Source organism: Podarcis bocagei (genome assembly GCF_964188305.1).
Source record: "Podarcis bocagei genome assembly, chromosome: 8".
In the NCBI taxonomy this organism is placed as follows: Eukaryota; Metazoa; Chordata; class Lepidosauria; order Squamata; family Lacertidae; genus Podarcis; species Podarcis bocagei.
This window is the reverse complement of record NC_138133.1, coordinates 89,105,395-89,125,077: the sequence shown is the minus strand read 5'-3', so window position 1 is coordinate 89,125,077 and position 19,683 is coordinate 89,105,395. Positions and strand designations below refer to the sequence as shown.

At 44.8% G+C, this 19,683-nt stretch overlaps 1 protein-coding gene across 9 annotated transcripts in view; it reads right to left on the bottom strand.

Annotated features, from left to right (window-relative positions):
* Positions 1–19,683, bottom strand: part of ADGRB1 (adhesion G protein-coupled receptor B1) — a 385,256-nt gene that overhangs the window by 19,018 nt on the left and 346,555 nt on the right. For 4 of the 9 annotated variants that reach the window (XM_081204320.1, XM_081204319.1, XM_081204326.1 and 1 more), the window contains exons 25-28: positions 19,257–19,355; positions 9,903–10,074; positions 7,330–7,425; positions 3,328–3,382 (exon numbers count right to left, since the gene is read on the bottom strand). In XM_081204320.1, the coding sequence (XP_081060446.1) occupies positions 3,328–3,382; positions 7,330–7,425; positions 9,903–10,074; positions 19,257–19,355 (422 nt within the window). The remainder of the gene's footprint in view (positions 1–3,327; positions 3,383–7,329; positions 7,426–9,902; positions 10,075–19,256; positions 19,356–19,683) is intronic. The other 5 variants (XM_081204325.1, XM_081204324.1, XM_081204327.1 and 2 more) reach the window with 3 other exon arrangements.

Genomic DNA, 19,683 nt, shown 5'->3' with positions numbered 1-19,683 from the left:
AGGAGAAGTCTGGAAAGGAAGGGGGGGAAACAAATCCAAGAAGGAAAATACAGAAACGATCATAGAGGTGGAGACAGCAATTAATTCTCAGCCTTAAGAAGAGATCCTGGTTTGGAAGATTGGAATTCTATGCAGGGTCAAAGGCAGCCGGGATTTGTCCAGGATCTTTAAGGAAATCCCAAGAAATGTCAAAGGTGTTTTTGGGGTTTTATTTTACCCCTTCCCCCTGGTGATTCAGGGATGCAGGAGGAGAGCAGAGCATTTAAGGGAGGGTCGAGGAAGCACAGGGCATTCTTGAGAGAGTTCTCAGTTGCAACGGATGCAGCGCTGGGTCTATTTAAGCAGGGTGAGGGGTAGGGGGTGGGAAGAGGTTGGAGGCCCAGGCAAGTCTGCAAGGCTGGGGTGATCAATTCCCAAAGGACGTGGGTAAGAGCAAGGGAGAAGCGGAGGAGACAGAGGATGCTGGAGGAATAAGCTCACCCATCACCTCTCCCAGAACAGGGAAGGTCTAGAGGAAGAAATGCAATATGCGAGGATCCTGAAAATCACTAAATGTCCTAATTTAAACATCCAGTTCTTATATGGTTAGGGGCAGCCGGAGTGGTTTTTCTGGCATGATGATCAGGTCTCATGAGCTGCTTCGGAACTGCCTGATATCATGCAGGGGCCTTCTTTGTATTCTTTGTATTCTAAGCCTATCCAGATGTTTGGAAATTTGATTACAGATAGGTAGCCATGTTGGTCTGCCATAGTCAAAATTAAAAAATTCCTTCCAGTAGCACCTTAAAGACCAACTAAGTTAGTTCTTGGTATGAGCTTCCGTGTGCATGCACACGAAAGAAGAAGTGTGCATGCACACGAAAGCTCATACCAAGAACTAACTTACTTGGTCTTTAAGGTGCTACTGGAAGGAATTTTTTTTTTTTTTTTTTGGAAATTTGATGTGAGTTTTAGCCTGTTTTGAGCCTATTGTTATTTTAACTTTTCAAACGTCTTAAATCAGTGGTTCCCAATTTGCTGACCAGTGTGGAACCCCCATTTTTTTGTTTTCAAAAGCGAAGCCACAAACCCCCTACTTTGGAAAATTTTGATATCTGCATGGTGGTTTTTGTTATGTGAATGGTGCTACAGACCTCCTGGGTGTGGTATAAGCAGATCCCCCTTTTTAAATCATTGTTATTTTTCCTTATTGGTAATTTTATTGTTATCTTTTTTAAAAACCATGTTGAGGGTCCCCCCCTTTTACAATCAAGCAGTGTAAAAAAAATATGAAATGAATGAAAGAAAGAAAGAAAGAAAGAAAGAAAGAAAGAAAGAAAGAAAGAAAGAAAGAAAGAAATTGGAGCCCAGATCAGGACTCGTCACTGCCTGCTTCAACCCATTTCCTGAAATGTTTTCCACCATTGAACTGCAATTGGGGAAGATGGTAAAAGTACCCACACAGTGATTAAACTAATGTACCCAAATCCACTATGCCCCAACGAAAAGCCAATTCATGTGGATGTTATCATGCATCAAAAATGGTTGTGGGAACCAGTGTTGGGAGTGCAATGCTTAATGTCACTCCAACAGGATAATAATAATAATAATAATAATAATAATAATAATAATAATAATAATAAGAAGTTGTTATAGGAACAACTGTTTAGAAACTGGTGCTGGAGTTTTGGTTTTCCTCTTCCCTCCCTGTTCCTTTTCCCTCTTATATCGTGGTTTTTTGATTCTTTTAGATTGTAAAATTGCAGGATAGGCTCTGTCTTGTTTTGAACAACCAGGCCACCCTGGGAAGCTGGGAAGACTGAACAGCAGGGAGAAACTAAATAAATAAAGACCTGCCAAATAATAATAATAATAATAATAATAATAATAATAATAATAATAATAATAATAATAATAATAATAATAATAATAGACCTGCCAAGGGCTGACCTAACTGTGATAAATAAAGGCAGTCATTTTCATTCAAGTATAAAGTGAGTCTATTTTTTTTTTTATACAAGAAGGGGCACAGAGGGGAGGGCACCTGAATCTTCTGCCCCTCCTCCCATGCCCCCTAACCTCCAACACTTCCCCCCTTGGAAGACGCTTGAAGGAACAGGGCATGAAGAGGGTCTCAGCTCCTCATCAATGCCAGAGTCCCCTTCGATATAGGAAAGCCACTTCTGCACTTCGGAGGAGGTGGGGTTGCGGACTTCTCGGCCCCACCACGTGCGTGGAGGGTGGAACCCCGCCCTTGCACGATTGGGGGTATTCCCAGCCACGTCACCTCCTGGCCAGCCAATCAGCTGGCTTAGGGTGTGTGGCCTGCCTTATTGAAACCAGGAGACGACCGGGGATCTCCATCTTTGCCACCTGCCAGCTGTTAATGCTTTCCCCACCCTCCCGCCCTATAGGGTTTTCGTTCCTTGACCTTGCTATGGACCTTGGTTGGTTGCCGTTAAGGGGCCTGGTAGGAATTTTTCCACGTGGCAAATTGGCACCAGTCACTTGGTTTTTCGCCTACCTCGTAGCAAATCATCATAACTTTCCGGGTATTGGCAGTTAGGCATTGGTATTGCTCTGTAGATGCAAGAGGGGAGGTAGCGCCATCACCTGCCCCACATATTGAAGGCTAGTCCGGTAAAGGATTCGGGGGGGGGGTTGTGGCCCTGTCTGAAGCCTAGGGAGAGTAGGGCCTAAGGCACACCCCCAATTGGTGACCCCAGGGGAGTCCCTAGTTGATGTGCATCAGCAGGACTCCCCCTACTGGTGGTTAACCCTTCCCGGACTTCAAGCGGATGGGCTGGAGTCAGATATAGTGGTTAGGACCAATGCCTAAGCCAATACCGCTCATCACCTGTAACCAATAAAGTTGTGGCCTTATTTAGCCATTAACCTTAATTATTGTGTCATGTGTCATTATTTTCATTGGGGAGGGGCAGGAACTGGTCACAGAATTAGACCCTCCCATGCCATCCTGGCTCTAGATATGAATGGTGCAGTCATGGGATTAGGTCAGCCTGGCTTCCACCAATGTGTCCAGTTTGGGCCTAGGCCTCTTCTTCCTCTATGTATGCCCCTTCCAAAAGCCTGTCCCCATGGAGGTTGCCGTTGACCTCAGCCAAGCCCCAAGCATATAGGAAGGCAGTGGAGGAGAGTTAGCCTACAGGAGATGGAAGGAGGCAGGAGCTCTTGAGGGGCAGGAATGGCCGGGAGCAGCTCAGACGCACAGACCAGACGCAACGCAACTTTTGACACAAACAGACAGCAAGGATATATATCATAAGAAAGAAAAGGAAATTAAGGTCAAGCTCAATCCCCAAACCAGGTCACTTGTTGATTTCTCACCTGTGATGTGCTCACCTGATCTACAAGCCATATCCACATCCTTCTCGAAATCAGTCTGGAAGACAGAGAAAACAGGAGGGGGCGGTGGTCAACAAGGCGGAGGGTAGGGGGCAGGTTATGGGGTGGCAGAGGAAAGGGGGGCCTCAAATCCATCGTTACTGGCACATTTCCAGAACTAGCAAGCAAAGAGTCACAACAACAAGACCCTGGTGTGAACAAAAGGGGGAGTTATTGAAAAGTGAAGGTGTTCAGACAGGGGCAATATTGTCTTCCTGATTATAATTTGCCATTGTCCACTTCTGCCCCATTGTCTAATGTTCCTTTCACACTGCAGCACCTATGGCATTATGGAACTGTGGCTTTTTGTCAATTCACTCCCACAATTCCCTCCAGTCTTTGATGGGCGCAGATGATCGTCTGAATGCGTAACCATAACCAGATTTTTCATTTAGATCTGTATCTGAAACCATTCTGAGCTATCAGCCTGGTCAACGGACAATTTCCACCTGAGTTAAGCGGGGAAGGTTTCGTTAAATCAGAAATGGCTCTTTGTTTCAGGTTCTTGAACGTCAAACAAAAGGCAGATTTCAGTGTGTCTTGTGCAGCGTCAGACTCGCACACAAGTCTCCCAACTTTTGGCGATGTGAAACTTCTCCCAGGCCTTTGGCCAATTAAACAATCTGTTTTAAATGGGACGGGTTTCTGTTTGTTACTGTGGTATGTATTGTTGTGTTTTCATATTGTGATCCTTGGATGAAGGGTAGTGTATAAATTTTAATAATAATAATAATAATAATAATAATAATAATAATAATAATAATAATAATAATATTTTTTTCTGGGCTAAGTGAGCTGCAATTTCTGGAATCACCTAACACAGAAATTAGCACCAAACATGCACTATATTCCATTAATTTTCTGGAAGCGGCTTTTATGTCGCATGAAAGCTCAAATATAATATGGAAATTAAGAGTTAGAGAAATGTTGGGGAAATGAGGAAAGGCTGGGTGAATGCTGCCTTTGGGATGGAGACAATTATGCCAATCCTTCTTCACGTCTGCTCCTGTCTAATTTGCTTTCTGAGAATCTGAGAATCCTCCGGAAAAAGGACCTGTTGATGGCATTTTACCATTGTACTGTGGAGAGTGTATAATAATAATAATAATAATAATAATAATAATAATAATAATAATAATTTATTTGTACCCCGCCCACCTGGCTGGGTTTCCCTAGCCACTCTGGGCGGCTTCCAACAAAGATGAAAAATACACTAAAATGTCACATATTAAAAACTTCCCTGAACAGGGCTGCCTTCAGATGTCTTCTGAATGTCAGGTAGTTGTTTATCGCTTTGACATCTGATGGGAGGGCATTCCATAGGGCGGGTGCCACCACCAAGAAGGCCCTCTGCCTGGTTCCCTGTAACTTGGCCTCTCGCAGTGAGGGAACCACCAGAAGGCCCTTGGAGCTGGATCTCAGTGTCCGGGCAGAACGATGGGGGTGGAGACGCTCCTTCAGATATACTGGACCGAGGCCGTTTAGGGCTTTAAAGGTCAACACCAACACTTTGAATTGTGCTCGGAAACATACTGGGAGCCAATGTAGGTCTTTCAAGACTGGTGTTATGTGGTCCAGGCGGCCGCTCCCAGTCACCAGTCTAGCTGCCGCATTCTGGATTAGTTGTAGTTTCCGGGTCACCTTCAAAGGTAGCCCCACGTAGAGCACATTGCAGTAGTCCAAGCGGGAGATAACCAGCGGGAGATATCAACTTATGGTCTGTGTGTGTAGTTTGGGTGCTGCACGGCCAGGGAAAAAAGAATGCTGTCCAGGGTTGTAAAGACTGCGGAGAGAATAATTGGGTGCCCTCTTCCCACCTTGGATCAAATCTACACTTCAAGGTGCCATAAGGAAGCTGCAGAGATAGCGCAGGATAGTGTGCACCCCAGAAATGATCTCTTTCAGCTTCTGCCTCCTGGAAGAAGGTACAGGGTTATAAAGACCAGGACTAGCCACCTGAGGAACAGTTTCTATCCAAATGCGATTTTGGTTTTAAAAGCAGTGTAAGGTAGTCTCTGTGGGAGTCTATTGTATTTAATTATGGGGTATCAGAGTTTTTAGGGGGCTAATCAGGCTGGGATAGCAGGCTTGTTGGTTTTTGAATGTCTAATGCAGATTTTTTTTCAATTTTGTTGTTCTGTCTGGGACAATGACAATAAAGATTATCGTATAAAGATTATTGTATCGTTATGTGTGTGGGAAGGAAGCTGGTAGCAGCTTGTGCATATTCTTGCATATATCAGCTGGAGGAGAAAACTGCATGCCGAGACTCTTCTGCAAGTCAGTTGGCGGGTCAGAGACGCATTCAGATATGCATCCTGTCGAACGCAACAGATCGGAAAAGCAGAATCTGAATCCAGATGCACATTCAATGCACATTCAGTTGAAGATAGTGATTGGAGAAAGGTCTGAGCAAGATGGAACAATGGTCTGACTCAGCACAAGACAACTTCTTACAAGTATGAATTCTCAAGAGAGCCTTTTGTGGCTGTGCAAGAGCTAACTGGGCAGAAAAGTGGAATATTCTGTGGAAATCAAGAGACATTTTTTTCCTAGTCCAAGCATGCATCCTGCTAATTTATGAGACTAGTAGAGCTGATTTTCCCTTCATTTCATTTCTCTCTTTAGTTAAATAATAATAATTATTATTTTTAAAAGAATCAAGGTGGTGAACACTGAAACTATTAAAGCCACCTAATGAAGAACAAACGACTAACGCAGAATCCAGTTCATTCTCTAAAAACACTTGGTTGAAATACGTACATTTTCAGCAGATGACATCAGGATTATAGGTGCCTGTCTGATTCCCATAGGAAGAGTGTCCCAAGTTACTGTTGCCACTACGCTAAAATCCTAGTCAAAATAAAAAAATTCCTTCCAGTAGCACCTTAAAGACCAACTAAGTTAGTTCTTGGTATGTGCATGCACACGAAAGCTCATACCAAGAACTAACTTAGTTGGTCTTTAAGGTGCTACTGGAAGGAATTTTTTTTTTATTTTGACTATGGCAGACCAACACGGCTACCTATCTGTAGCTAAAATCCTAGGTTTGCCTAGAGACTTAAACTAATATGGGATAACTCTGGGACTGTTAGGAGGGTTCCTCCTGAAGATCACAAGTGATCTGGCCTGTTGTGTACAAGGGACGAGGTGGTCTTTCAGATAACCTCATCCTAAGCCATTTAAAACTTTGGATACTACTAATAATACCTGAAACCTAATTTCATATTCAACTGACAGCCGGTGCTGGGCTTTCTGCACAGCTGTGATGTTATTTTAATCTTTCAAAATATAAAGCAACTGGTACATTTCCATAAATAAAATATATAAAGCATTATTTAATCATCTAACCTATGGGGAAACTAGGTGCAAGCGAATGGGGATGAATGGAAAATAAACAGGCTGTCTGGAGGTGACCTCACAGACATGTGGAGTCAATGCGGGACTCCATGAGTTTGAAAGTGGCACAGCCCTTGTCACACTAATAATAATAATAATAATAATAATAATAATAATAATAATAATAATAATAATTTTATTATTTGCACTCTGCCTACCTGACTGTGTTGCCCCAGCCACCCTGGGTGGCTTTAGACAAATATAAAAGCATAATAAAACGTCAAACATTAAAAACTTTAAAGCCCTAAACAGCCTCGGTCCAGTATACCTGAAGGAGTGTCTCCACCCCCATTGTTCTGCCCGAACACTTAGGTCCAGCACCAAGGGTCTTCTGGCAGTTCCCTCGCTGCGAGAAACTGGGCTGCCTTCAGATGTCTTCTAGAAGTTGCTATTTAACTCCCTGACATCTGATGGGAGGGCATTCTGCAGCAATGGGTGCCACTACCAAGAAGGCCCTCTGCCTGGTTCCCTGTAACTTCACTACAGAAGAGAAAAACTGCATTTTCCTCATTCCTTAACAGAGGAACAAGAGGCACTTTATCCTACCATGAGCTGAGCATGTCCATTCTGAAACGACCCCCCAGAATCTCCATTTCCTTCTTCCTGGCGGTCCACCACTCGGCATTTCACAGCATCCTGCACCTGGGAAAATGTGTGGCACGAGAGAGAATTGGATCAGAGCGTCATAAGGAGCAAAAGGAAAGGAATGAGGAGCAGTAAGTCATTTCAGCACCAGGACAGAGGCACACCCAGCAGAATCTGCTTAGAGCGGCCCGTTTGACCGGCCCATGGATCCCCACCTCCTGTTCAAGGACCCCAGCCACCCCCTTGGTCAGCTCACTGTTGGAAAAATGCCCGGGAAGGCCACCACCTTCCTAAGACACCGAGGCGTCTCTCCGGTGGTCACCCTCTGGCTGTAAATCTTCCTCAGTCCAGAGAGACCAGTAATAAGCAACCCCTGTCTCCTGAGAGGACACTCGTCTTCTGGCATCCCATTGCAGAAGAAAGAGACAATCAGTAGCTCTAAACTACTTTATTTACATCAGTGGCGTAGCGTGGGGGGTGCAGGGGGGCCGGCCGCACCAGGCGCAACATCTGGGGGTTAGGGTTAGGGGGCGCAAATCCACGGGTTAGGGGGCGCAAATCCACGGGTTAGGGGGCGCAAATTACTTGCCTTGCCCCGGGTGCTGACAACCCACGCTACGCCACTGATTTACATTGTCTATACATAGAGCTTCCATCAGCGTGTCTGCTCTCTCTGAACAGAAGTACAGAAGAGCACACTTCACTCAGAAGTGAAAGTAACTTCTACAGTACTGAGACTGAGCAGAGACTTCCTGTCTCACACTCTCAGACACTCACATGATGTAAACAACCATTGTGCTGCTCTCTGCGCAGCTGGTGAGATAAAAATCCTAACACTCACATGCGCCGTGCTAAACCAGGGCGGAACAGATGGGGACTGCCTTCCACGATGCCAGTTGGCTTCCCATTGGCTGCAGGAAGCTCCTGCAGCCAATGGGAAGCTGTGCACAACTCCTCTGTGCCGGAAGGAGCACCGGAAATAGTGTTTGCGTATGGGTGCGCGCTCACACACACTCCTGCCCACCGCGGCGTCTGCGGGACTGTGAACCGGCCCAAGCCACAAAAACTTTGCCGAACCCTGGCTTAGAAGTTTCATTGCAATTGGGCAGTATAAGCACATTGTGAAATAAATAAATAAAATTTATAGAATGAGTCCTTACAACAACCTGGGGATGAGGGCGGAAAGAGAATGGGCCCTCAGAATTTTTTAATGAATGGTACTAGAATTTATCAATTCATCCATCTTTATTAAGCAACGACCCCTCTGACTGTGGAGGCAGAACATCGCCATCATGGCTAACAGCCACAGATAGCCTTCTCCTCCACAAATTTGTACAATCCTCTTTTAAAGCCTATCTAGGTTGGTGGCCATCACTGCCTCCATAGTTTAACCATGCACTGTGTGCAGAAGAACTTTCTTCACTACTGTTTTAGCTAAAGATTATGGGATGGGAATCAGAGTGGCTTGTAGATTTTATTAAGGCCCCCTATACCCCACCTCCCAAGGGATGCGGGTGGTGCTGTGGGTTAAACCACAGAGCCTAGGGCTTGCTGATCAGAAGGTTGGCGGTTCGAATCCCCATGATGGAGTGAGCTCCCGTTGCTCGGTCCCTGCTCCTGCCAACCTAGCAGTTGACAGATCAAAGGAGACTGGGACAATGCCTTCTGATCCAGTAATTATGCAAAGCAATATATGGTCTTTTCTCAAGCAAGGCAAGATTTGAGTTTGGGCTGAGCCGAATCAGTATACCTGAAGGAGCGTCGCCATGCCCATCATTCAGCGGGGACACTGAGGTCCACCTCCAAGGGCCTGCGAGAAGGTAGGTTACAGGGAACCGGGCAGAGGGCTTTCTCGGTGGTGGCACCCGCCCTGTGGAATGCCCTTCCATCAGATGTCAAGGAGATAAACAACTATCTGACTTTTAGAAGACACCTGAAGGCAGCCCTGTTTAGGGAAGTTTTTAATGTTTGATGTTTTATGGCTTTATTATTATTATTATTATTATTATTATTATTATTATTATTATTATTCTGTTGGCTGGGAAAACCCAACCAGATGGGCAGGGTATAAATTATTATTATTATTATTATTAATAATAATAATAATAATAATAATAATAATAATAATAATTTATATATATATATAAACCCTGCCCTTCCCAGTTCAGAAAACTGGGCTCAGGGCGGCTAACAACAAATTTAAAATGCTTAATTAATGCAATAAAAAACAGCATAAAATACTATATAAAATGTGAATAACAATAAATTCAGAATTCAAAAATCAGTTTGGGGAAAAATCCATCCAATAAACATTAGATGATTACCAGGGCTAGCTGGCTAAATTAGTCCTATTTGAGCCAGCGGGGAGACCAGGGGAGAATTAGGATCCCAGAGCAGGTAATCTTCATAAAAAGGGGAGAGGGAGGGAAGGAAGGGGAATAAAAGATCAGGCTACGTTCAAGTTGAAAACCAGGTGGAATAGCTCTGTCTTACAGGCCCTGCGGGAGGATTATTATGCCTGCTCAGATGCTCACCTCTCTTCTCAGGATGCAGTGGACCATCACAATGACAAAGCCTTCCAAGGAGTCGAAGACTGCGAAAAGAATTTGGAAGAGGGCTGACCGGCGGTCTGTGATGGCCAGCACTGCTGACATCCAGGTGAGGGCGAGGAGAGGTAGGACCACACAGGAGCTCCACAGCGATGCCCTGCGAGAGGGAAGAGAAGAGACCATCATTGAGCCTTCCTTGCCATTCCGGTTGCGACGCAGCAGCCGCTCATGCGAGCGGATCCCGCAAACCTCTGCTTTCCAAGGGGCGACAGAGGAATAATTTCTGGTAGAGGCAGGGTTGTCCCGAACGGTTTCCGAGCTATCAACGGGACATTCTGGTCGGCCGAGGAAAGGGGCTGACAGGGTTTCTGACCAAGGAAGGAGCCATATGTAAACATAAAATAACGATGCACACTGAGAAAACAGGTGGGACCATGGTGTAGTGGTTAGAGTGTCAGATTAGGACCTGTGAAATCAGGGTGTGTATCCTCTTACTTGGCCATGAAACTCACTGGGTGATCTTGGGCCAGGCACTACCTCTCTCAGTCCAAACTACCTCACAGGGGTGTCGTGGTGCTTAACTGAAGAGGTGGAGAACAATATCCACCACCTTGAGCTGGGTTGTTAAATAAGGAGTGGGAGAACCATGTATACCACCTCGAGCTCCTTGGAGGGAAAGGTGGGGTAGAAAATTTAATAATAATAATAGTAATAATAATGATATTAATGCTTACCCTAACGTAACCTACACACTCCACACCTAAGGTATAGTCTATGGACTAGGGTTTGAGGATGACAAGTGGTTGTGTCTTCATCTTAGAATCCTAGGGGTGCAACTTGACACACCTTGACCCCCTCATCCTCTGCTTTGCGTTCCATCTTGCCTGATGGAGAACAAAAAAGCTCTCCACACTTTTCTGATATCTTGGTTGGTCCCAGTAAAAGTATTACCCAGCTGTTCGATTTTGGATCTCTCTCTCGGAGCTTTGATGAAAACTACCTGTTTGCTCTTGCAATCACTTTCTGGATCCTGAGGAGACTCCTTTAGAGTAGAAAACCTGCTTTAATTATACCTGATTTGCCTTAGATTAGTTAAATTCTGAATCGAGAATGCCTTAATGTGCTGTTTAGCCATGAGCGAGATTCGATGACTGCTAGTTTTTCCCCCAATGATGCATAAAGCATCTCTCTGTTGCCCAAGGGGCATTCAAACAAAGTGGACCAATCTTGAGCTGGAGAACCATATCTACCACCTTGAGCTCCTTGTAGAAGAAGGTGGGGGTAAAAATAATGCAATGATGAATCCAGGCTTGCCTCATGTGTACTGGGTTTTTAAGATGTGCTATATCTTCCATGCAATCCATTATTTTTAGATCTTTCCACAAAACAGGTCTTTATTCACAAGAAGCCCAAAAATTCTTGTGATATTTTTGGAGGTGATTCCCCCTTTTTGAACCAGCCCCAATTTGCAAAAACAACTACATGAGAGAGAGAGAGAGAGAGAGAGAGAGAGAGGTCTACTTATGTGACAGTGCAACATAAGCCTGTTTGCAGAAGATGCGGGAGCAAAAATTTCAAGCCGGGTGCATTTGGAATAAGGCAACATCAGCTGGGGAGGGTCATAGCTCAGTGGTAGAGTATCGGCCTTTCCAGCAAACGGTTCCAGGTTCAATCCCCGCCATCTCCAGGTAGGGTTTGGAAAGACTCCCTATCTGAAATCCTGGAGAGCTTCTGCCAGTCAGTGTAGGCAATGCTGGGTTAGATGGACCAAAAGCAGCTTTGTGTGTTCCTGTTGTAGCTGGGTCTTCTCTGAGTATTCATCTATTTCATTTCCTGCTATACAATAGACACTTGGGTGGAATCAAGGCCAGTTCATAACTGGCTCTTAGCCACTTCTTCTAGAAACATATTTTCCCCTTACCTGGTATCAACTCATAATCTTGTCTAAATTTGCATGAACAAATTAAACAGCCTATTTCTGTAGCAAATGGTGAGAAGGAGATGCTCACTGATTATTATTTTTGCTCACTGAGTATTCCCCCCCCTCAATGGTAATCAGAGGCAACTTGGATATTTAGCCTTGGGGAAAGTCTTATTTTGATAATACTCACATGAGCAAATAGTTCAAAAGGGGGCGTGGGATTCTCTTTGGACTGGCAGAGCGGGATTTGATTAAAAAAAGGAATAGTTTTCAAACTGAGCCATAAATCTGGTAAACAAAACAAAACAAACCATACCCTGTGCCCAAAAACTCCATCACCCACCTCCTCTTTTCAGGTGTGCTCCCCACCTCTTTCTCAAACATATGACACTGGCTAGCAGGACATCCCAACAATGGCACCCTTTTGCAACTTGAAAGTTAATAAAACGGACTTAGGGACATGCACAGGGTGGGAAGAACAGAACCCAGCCCAATCCAAAAAAAGTGAACAGAAACAACACATGGAACAGGGGCGGGGAGACGGAAAGAGATCAGTGAGACAGTAGCACAGGTAATATTCCATGCAAGGAAGAAGAGAGTCAATTTGTCCATCATTTCTCTAAGAGATCAGTGTTGGGATTCTGCATTTGCAGTAATTAGGAGCCGTTCAGATTTGCTTATCCCTGAGCCATCCATTGCAAAAGGGAATCTTGAGTTTTGATGAGACTTTTCCACTAGGCGACGTACCAAACCCAGCCATAGGTCCTCTTCCTCACTTCCTTGAAGCACTTGCAGTTTCTGCCAGTTCTAGCAATGGATAACGTTGATGACCCTAACATGAGGGAGGGCTGTAGCTCAGAGGTGGTTCAACCCCCAGTGTCTCTGGGTAGGACTGGGAGAGTTCCCAGCCTGAAACCCAGTCAGTGTAGACTGTGTGAACTAGATGGACCAAAGGTCCGATTCTGTACAGGGCAGATTTCTATGTTTCGGTGTTCCTATGAGTCTGTCTGCTACAAATTCACGTGCTCAGATTTTGTGCAAACGGATAGTCAAAAGTGCCCTTCCAGAATTAAAGCAACAGGTTTTTCCCCAAACACCTTCATAATAAGAAGCCAGGAAGGGGATCAGGAGGCATCTCCCCAATCTTTGGGGGCTGTTAATTCTCAGATATCAGGGGTATACATGCAAGAGCTGAAGGTGGCATGGAAATGGGAGATTCCAAAGGAACAGGTAGGCAATGAGATTAAGTGGGACAGAAAGGAAGGAAGGAAGGAGAACCTGGTTGAAGAGAGATTGCCAGGAGAGCAATGTGAGGAAATTTTAGGCGATGCTGAAGCCGGGAGCTGCAGGGAGCAGGTTTGAAGGAGAAAGGTGAGTTGAGCAGTATGGAGAAAGATGGGTGCATGAAGAAGAGGTCTCTTGGAGGTAGGGCAAGGATAAGGCAGGGAGGAAGGTCCAGCAAGGAGAAGCTTAAGATGCTCTATGAAAGAGTCACAGGGAGCAGTGAGAAGAAGAAAGGCAAGTGTTTCATGCGCCAAACAGGAACCAGCAGCAGGATTGGAGAAAGAGATGTGAGAAGAGGAAGGCAAGGTAGAAGCAGAATGTACGTCTCTGGGGTCTTCAAGGGTCTTGGACTGTAATAGGACTATCTGTTTCTATCTTTAGACCATGGCTCCCTTAGAGTGGAAAAAAAGGAAGCCAGCATGAAGGCAGGAGAAGAGGCGAAAGGGTAAAGGAAATGTGGGATGTTTCAGGTTTTTGAACAGCAAGGCTGTTTTTCAGGGGGGTTTTCCCTGCAAAACTAGTTTCTTGTGGTTTCTTATTAACCACAATAGGATTCAGAATGCAGCAGTCTGATTGGTCCTAGAACAATAGGATTCAGAATGCAGCAGTCTGATTGGTCCTAGAACAATAGGATTCAGAATGCAGCAGTCTGATTGGTCCTAGAACAATAGGATCCAGAATGCAGCATGCTGATTGGTTCGCAGGAGCCACCCAATCCAACTCCAGGTGGAAGTGAATCTGCAACCTGATTGGCCTACAGGAGAATCCCAGAAATAGCCCAATCACATGGGGCCCATTGTGTAAATAATGTATATAAAGCAGACATTTTGGGGGAACTTCCATTCCTCACTACTATGAGCTGAATAAAGAGCATGAAATCCACACTCGACTCCGAGTATATTTCAACCAGGTTGCAAAAACCTTGTCATTCCTATAACAGCATATAGGTAGAACACCTTACTGATCAGCTGAGAAGAAGTCCTGGCTGGTGGAGGTCTTGTCTTAATCACAATCGCCTTGTCTTAATCAACAGGGTCTTGGACAAACCTTTACCCCAACCACAGCTGGAGGTTTGCTTTTCTTCTACAGAGAGGAGGGATCAAAGATGACTTCCTGCCACCCTTCCCCCAAAAATGCTGTATGTCTTTGAGATGAAGGAGGAGGACAGTGTCTGTGAGAGCAGAGCACAGCAGATTTCGGATAGGATGGGAGCTCTGTGAGGAGTTAGAAGATGCCAGCAGGACATCCGGGGTAGATTTGGGTGAGGGATATGGAACAGCACAAAAACTGCACTTCAGGCCTCTGTTCCAGGTGGTTTCCCTCCATCTCAACCTATTCTTAAGCCCAACACAAGAAAAATGTCTACAGTTACTCCTCAATCTCTCTTCTTTTCTATCCCTTGCCCCACTCCCTTAATACCTAGCAAAGCCATCTTCAACTTGGCTTTCTCCAGCTGCTTTGAGCTACCATAACTCAGGAGTGAGCTTCTGTTCTGCTGTTCCAGGGGGTGGGACCTGAACTGATGGATTCAAATTACCAGAAAGGAGATTCTGACTAAACATTAGGAATAACTGCCTGACAGCAAGAGCTGTCTGACAGTGGGACAGACTCCCTTGGGAGGTTGTGGATACTCCTTCCTTGGGGGGTTTTAAGCAGGGGTTGGGTGGCCATCTGTCAGGGATTCTTTAGCTGCAATTCCTGCATTTCAGGTCAATTCTGTGTCCAGGGCAGCTGTTTACCAACTCCATCTGGTACTCAGGCTGAGACCCTACCTGCCCGTGGACTGTCTCGCCAGAGTGGTGCATGCTCTAGTTATCTCCCGCTTGGACTACAGCCATGCACTCTACGTGGGACTACCTTTGAAGGTGACCCGGAAACTACAACTAATCCAGAATGCGGCAGCTAGACTGGTGACTGGGAGAGGCCGCCAAGACCACATAACACCAGTCTTGAAAGACCTACACTGGCTCCCAGTAGATTTCCGAGCACAATTCAAAGTGTTGGTGCTGACCTTTAAAGCCCTAAACAGCCTTGGCCCAGTAGACCTGAAGGAGCGTCTCCAACCCCATCATCCAGCCTGGACACAGAGGTCCGGCGCCGAGGGCCTTCTGGCGGTTCCCTCCCTCTGAGAAGTGAGGTTACAGGGAACCAGGCAGAGGGCCTTCTCGGTAGTGGCACCCACCCTGTGGAACACCCTCCCACCAGATTTCAAAGAGAAGAACAACTACCAGACTTTTAGAAGACATCTGAAGGCAGCCCTGTTTAGGGAAGCTTTTAATGTTTAATAGGTTATTGTATTTTAATATTCTGTTGGAAGCCGCCCAGAGTGGCTGGGGAAACCCAGCCAGATGGGCGGGGTATAAATAATAAATTATTATTATCATTCATGGGGTTGGACTAGATGATCCTTGAGTACCTTCCAACTCTACAATTCTGTGATGGGCTTTGCTGTCCAAACAGGTAGAGGGCTCCAGGTTGATGAAGACTGCTCTAGCACCTTCATTAAAACCATAGAGTTGGAATCATAGAGTTGGAAGGGATCATCTCATCCAACTCTCTGCAATGCAGGAATCTCAGCTAAAGCATCCATGATAGATGGCCAAACCAACCTCTTCTTAGAAACCTCCAGTGAAGGAGAGTTCCACTGTCAAACAGCTCTTACTGTCATAAAGTTATTCCTGATCAGCTAGTACAGCCATTTTCAGAGGCTTTCAGAGTTGCTCCTCTCCGCCCTGCCACGATTAGCAGAAGCGGATATATGCAAATACATGCAAACATAGTAATTTGCATTGAATAATGGGGCACAAAACGAGTGCCAAATGTGCATCGTGAACCGTGGTAATTATAAGGCTCACTGACATTGCTAGAATGAATTCCTTAGAGGAGTAATATCAAGGCTCCTTATGATGGTATATTTTTAACCCTAGCCTTGGTATCCGTGTGCAAAATAAACACATGACTGTTCTGGATATAACGTGGGAAATCATTTGCTATTTGGACAGTGGACCGACCCAATTTGACACCCCCAAATTTGCTTGCAGATCAGATTGCAACAGCTGGCCACTTCCAGGGCACTTGCCCAGATTTTATTTTGCAGTTTTAGTCCCCCCAAGCACATGCATAAATACATCTGTTATGTCTAAAATGCATACTAAATGCACATTATTGGTGTGAGGGGCTGCACTGAAAAGAATCAAAATGCATTGAAGAAATACATATTTATGGGAAGAGTGTGTACAAAATGCATACAATTTACATACATTTTTATAATGCACTCTTTTGGAAAAATCCACACAAAAAAATGGAGCAGTCTTTAGAATGTGGGTAGGCAGAAGGTAGATTAGGATCTACCTGCAGATCTCTGAGTGATCTGCAGGAGATTGTAAATGGTTTTTGATCCCCTATCATCTAACAATAGCAACATCTAAATAGCTTCACCCCTACACTAAATAGGGCTGGGTAAATCGATCAATTCTGGTTTTTCTCAGTTTCACATTGTTCCAATTTTAAGTTGAGTTACACACCCAATTTGTTTTAAAAACAAAGAAAGGGAAACTCCTGTGGAAAAATTACTAGTATTTTAGGTTGAATTTCTCCTCATACAAACTTTTGTGTCTTTAATTTTGCCCAACATGCATGTTTTGGTTAAGCATTTTCTCCTATCGTAATGCATGTTTCTATGTTATTGTCGCAACTATACACATTTTTATGCATGCTTTTGCTTTAGTGTGTGCAGTTTTGTGGGGTACACATTCCTTGGCTGGAGAACAGCATAGAAAATTCAGAGAAGTACAGATTTTGGTGGATAAAACATTTTGGCTTGTGTATTGTTTTGGAAACTGTGGTCCACCTTTAATTGAAAAATGAACTAAACTTCTACACCCCCCAACAGAAGGGCAATCAGGATAAACTGATATGCATGGTTATACTTATGCAATTTTAGAAGCCACTTTGCTACAAGTATATACTACAATTAGTATCAGTGCTTTCCCCCCCATAAATAAATGTTTTGGGGTACTCTCATTTTCCTACTCATATTGAAATACTGCCCCCAGTGAGACCAAACTTAGATTCACAAAATGTTTAGGGGTATGCGTCCCCCTACGTTCCCCCAGAAAAAAAGCACTGATTAGTACTAATAGATATATTGGCCATTTGCAGTACAACAGCAGGACTTTTTGATCCCCAAGAGCCTAATGATAGGAATGTCTGAAAGGTTCCTATCCTGGAACAAATAAACACTTGGGAGAAATCCCAGAAGCAGATTTTTGTCCTGGGTTGAGCATGTGCGCATAAATTCCCTGCCCTTCTTACATAAAACATTCCTTCCCTCCTGAGACAGTATTTTGCACCTGGTTCTAGCTGGGAAAACTAAAAACAAATAAAGCAGTTCTTACAAGGCAAAAGTCTGCCCATCGCTGCCTTAGACTGCCAACATCATATGCTGAAATGATGCAAGCCAAGATTAATTAACAAGCTTAATTTAGGATACTGGAATGTGAATGGCATGTGGAAGACAGCAGGAGAACACTATGGGGCAGCCACAGAGAACAATTCTCTGTCAAATAGGACAACGGGAGGAGAAGATGCTGTAAGGCAGCCTTCAATCTAAGGGTGGAATAAAGGTCCTTCAATCCAAGGATGGATTAAAGGTCCATTTCAGCATCACTTCTGCAAGGGCTTTGAAGAAATGGGCTGACCAGTTGCAGTGGGGAATTGATGGAGTTTCCCTTCTATTTTTTAACTGTCATTTTCACTTCCTTGCCACAAGTCATAAGCCCGGCACCTGCAAATTAATCGGTTCCTACAGAAGATCAACCTTAGTATTGGAGACTCGTTTTCTGCCACCCCTCAATCTGAACTGAAAGTTCACGGCTGCAACATCATTGCAGCATCATTCACAGGTGGGGAAACTGCAATCACAGAATCATAGCACCCTATGGGTCACCTATCTCAACCCCAAGTTGTTGGATTCCAACCCCCTTCAGTCCTGGCCAGCAGGACCGATGGTCAGGGGTGATGGATGCTGCAGTCCAGGTATATCATCCCCATTTCTACAATTAGGCCTAGCAATGCCAATCAGTGACTGTTAGCTCTGACAGCTAAATAGAGCTTCCATTATCAGGGGCAGTAGATCTCTGCAAGCCAGGTGCTAATACAGGGATGGGGAACTGTGGCCCTCTCGATGTTGCTGGACTCCAAATCCCTTCAGCTTCAGCTAGCATGGCCAATTGTCAGGGATGGTGGAAGCTGTAGTGACATTGTGAGGGCCACTGTAAATGAGGTAGGAACATGAATTGAGGAAAGCTCCCAGCTTCACATCTAAGTAGGTAATGAAGCACCAGCAAGGCCTGAAAAGACCTGCAATGCAAACTTGAGTAGGCCTATATTGACATAGCTTCCCAAGTTTGCTGTGCAGGATGAGATAATTCTGGACACAGAGGTTGATGGGCCATTCAGGAGCCACTGCATTGACGGACTACTATATTGCAGCTTTTGAGGATGCTTCCCAAACTGCGACTAGTAGAAAATGCAGCTGCCACGTTGGTGTGGGCAGATGGATCGAACACAAGGAACAAGGCTACTTTGGTGTTGGCCCCACGTTTGTGGGTTTCTATCCTGACTGAAATCGATGAAGACCCATCAGTCCAAGCCTTCAACGGGTTCTAAGGAGCTGTTTGTAATTCAGGCACTTCCTCTTGGATAATTGGTGCACCTCTTTTTTTAAAAGGCGGGGGGGGTTCTATAGTTTTGGGGAAGGTCCATAGCTCAGTGGTAGAGCATGCAGAAGGTCGCAGGTTCAATAGCCATTGGCATTCCCAGGTAGGGCTGGGAGACACTCTTGACTGAAAACCCTGAAGAACCACTACCAGTCAGTGGGGATGATCCTGAGATAGATGGACTGATTCAGTATAAAGGAGCTTCCTAGGTTCCTAATATGGTCCAAGGAGAGAATAAAGGAGACAGAAGAGCCAGGCGGGTATAAGAAATCAAACCAGGGTGAGGAAAAGAGAAAGAGAGAGAGAGCAAGAAGGAGGAGACTCTTAACCAAAAGGGTCAAGGGGGATAGAAAATAATAATTTTTTTTTACAAAAAAAGGAGAAAGAAAAGAAGTTGAAATTAGAGGAACTAACATGGCGTTACTGGTGGCTGTGGCGGAAACGTCAGCAGAAGATAGAACTCCACACTTGGAACATTTGAGCGTGATGCCGTAAAGAGGCACTGCCATCTGACTGCAATTAAAATTAAAAGACTGAAACGAAACAAAACACTTTGCTCGTGAAAACACAAACAAAACCAAAAAAATAAAAAGAAAAGGGAGGAAGGAAGGACAGGAGGACGGGTGGTGGGTGGGTGGGAATATTTAAACCCATAAAGGGGGGGGGGATAAAAATAAAGAAATTAACAGATCAAAAGGAAATCCCAACCGACGACACCCATAGCTTGAGAGAGAGATAGAGAAATAAACGAAATAACGGAAAGGGAAGGATTAAACCTCTCATCTATGTCATTCCAGGTGCGGAATGCCACGAACAACAGCCCAACTCCCACCCCACCCGC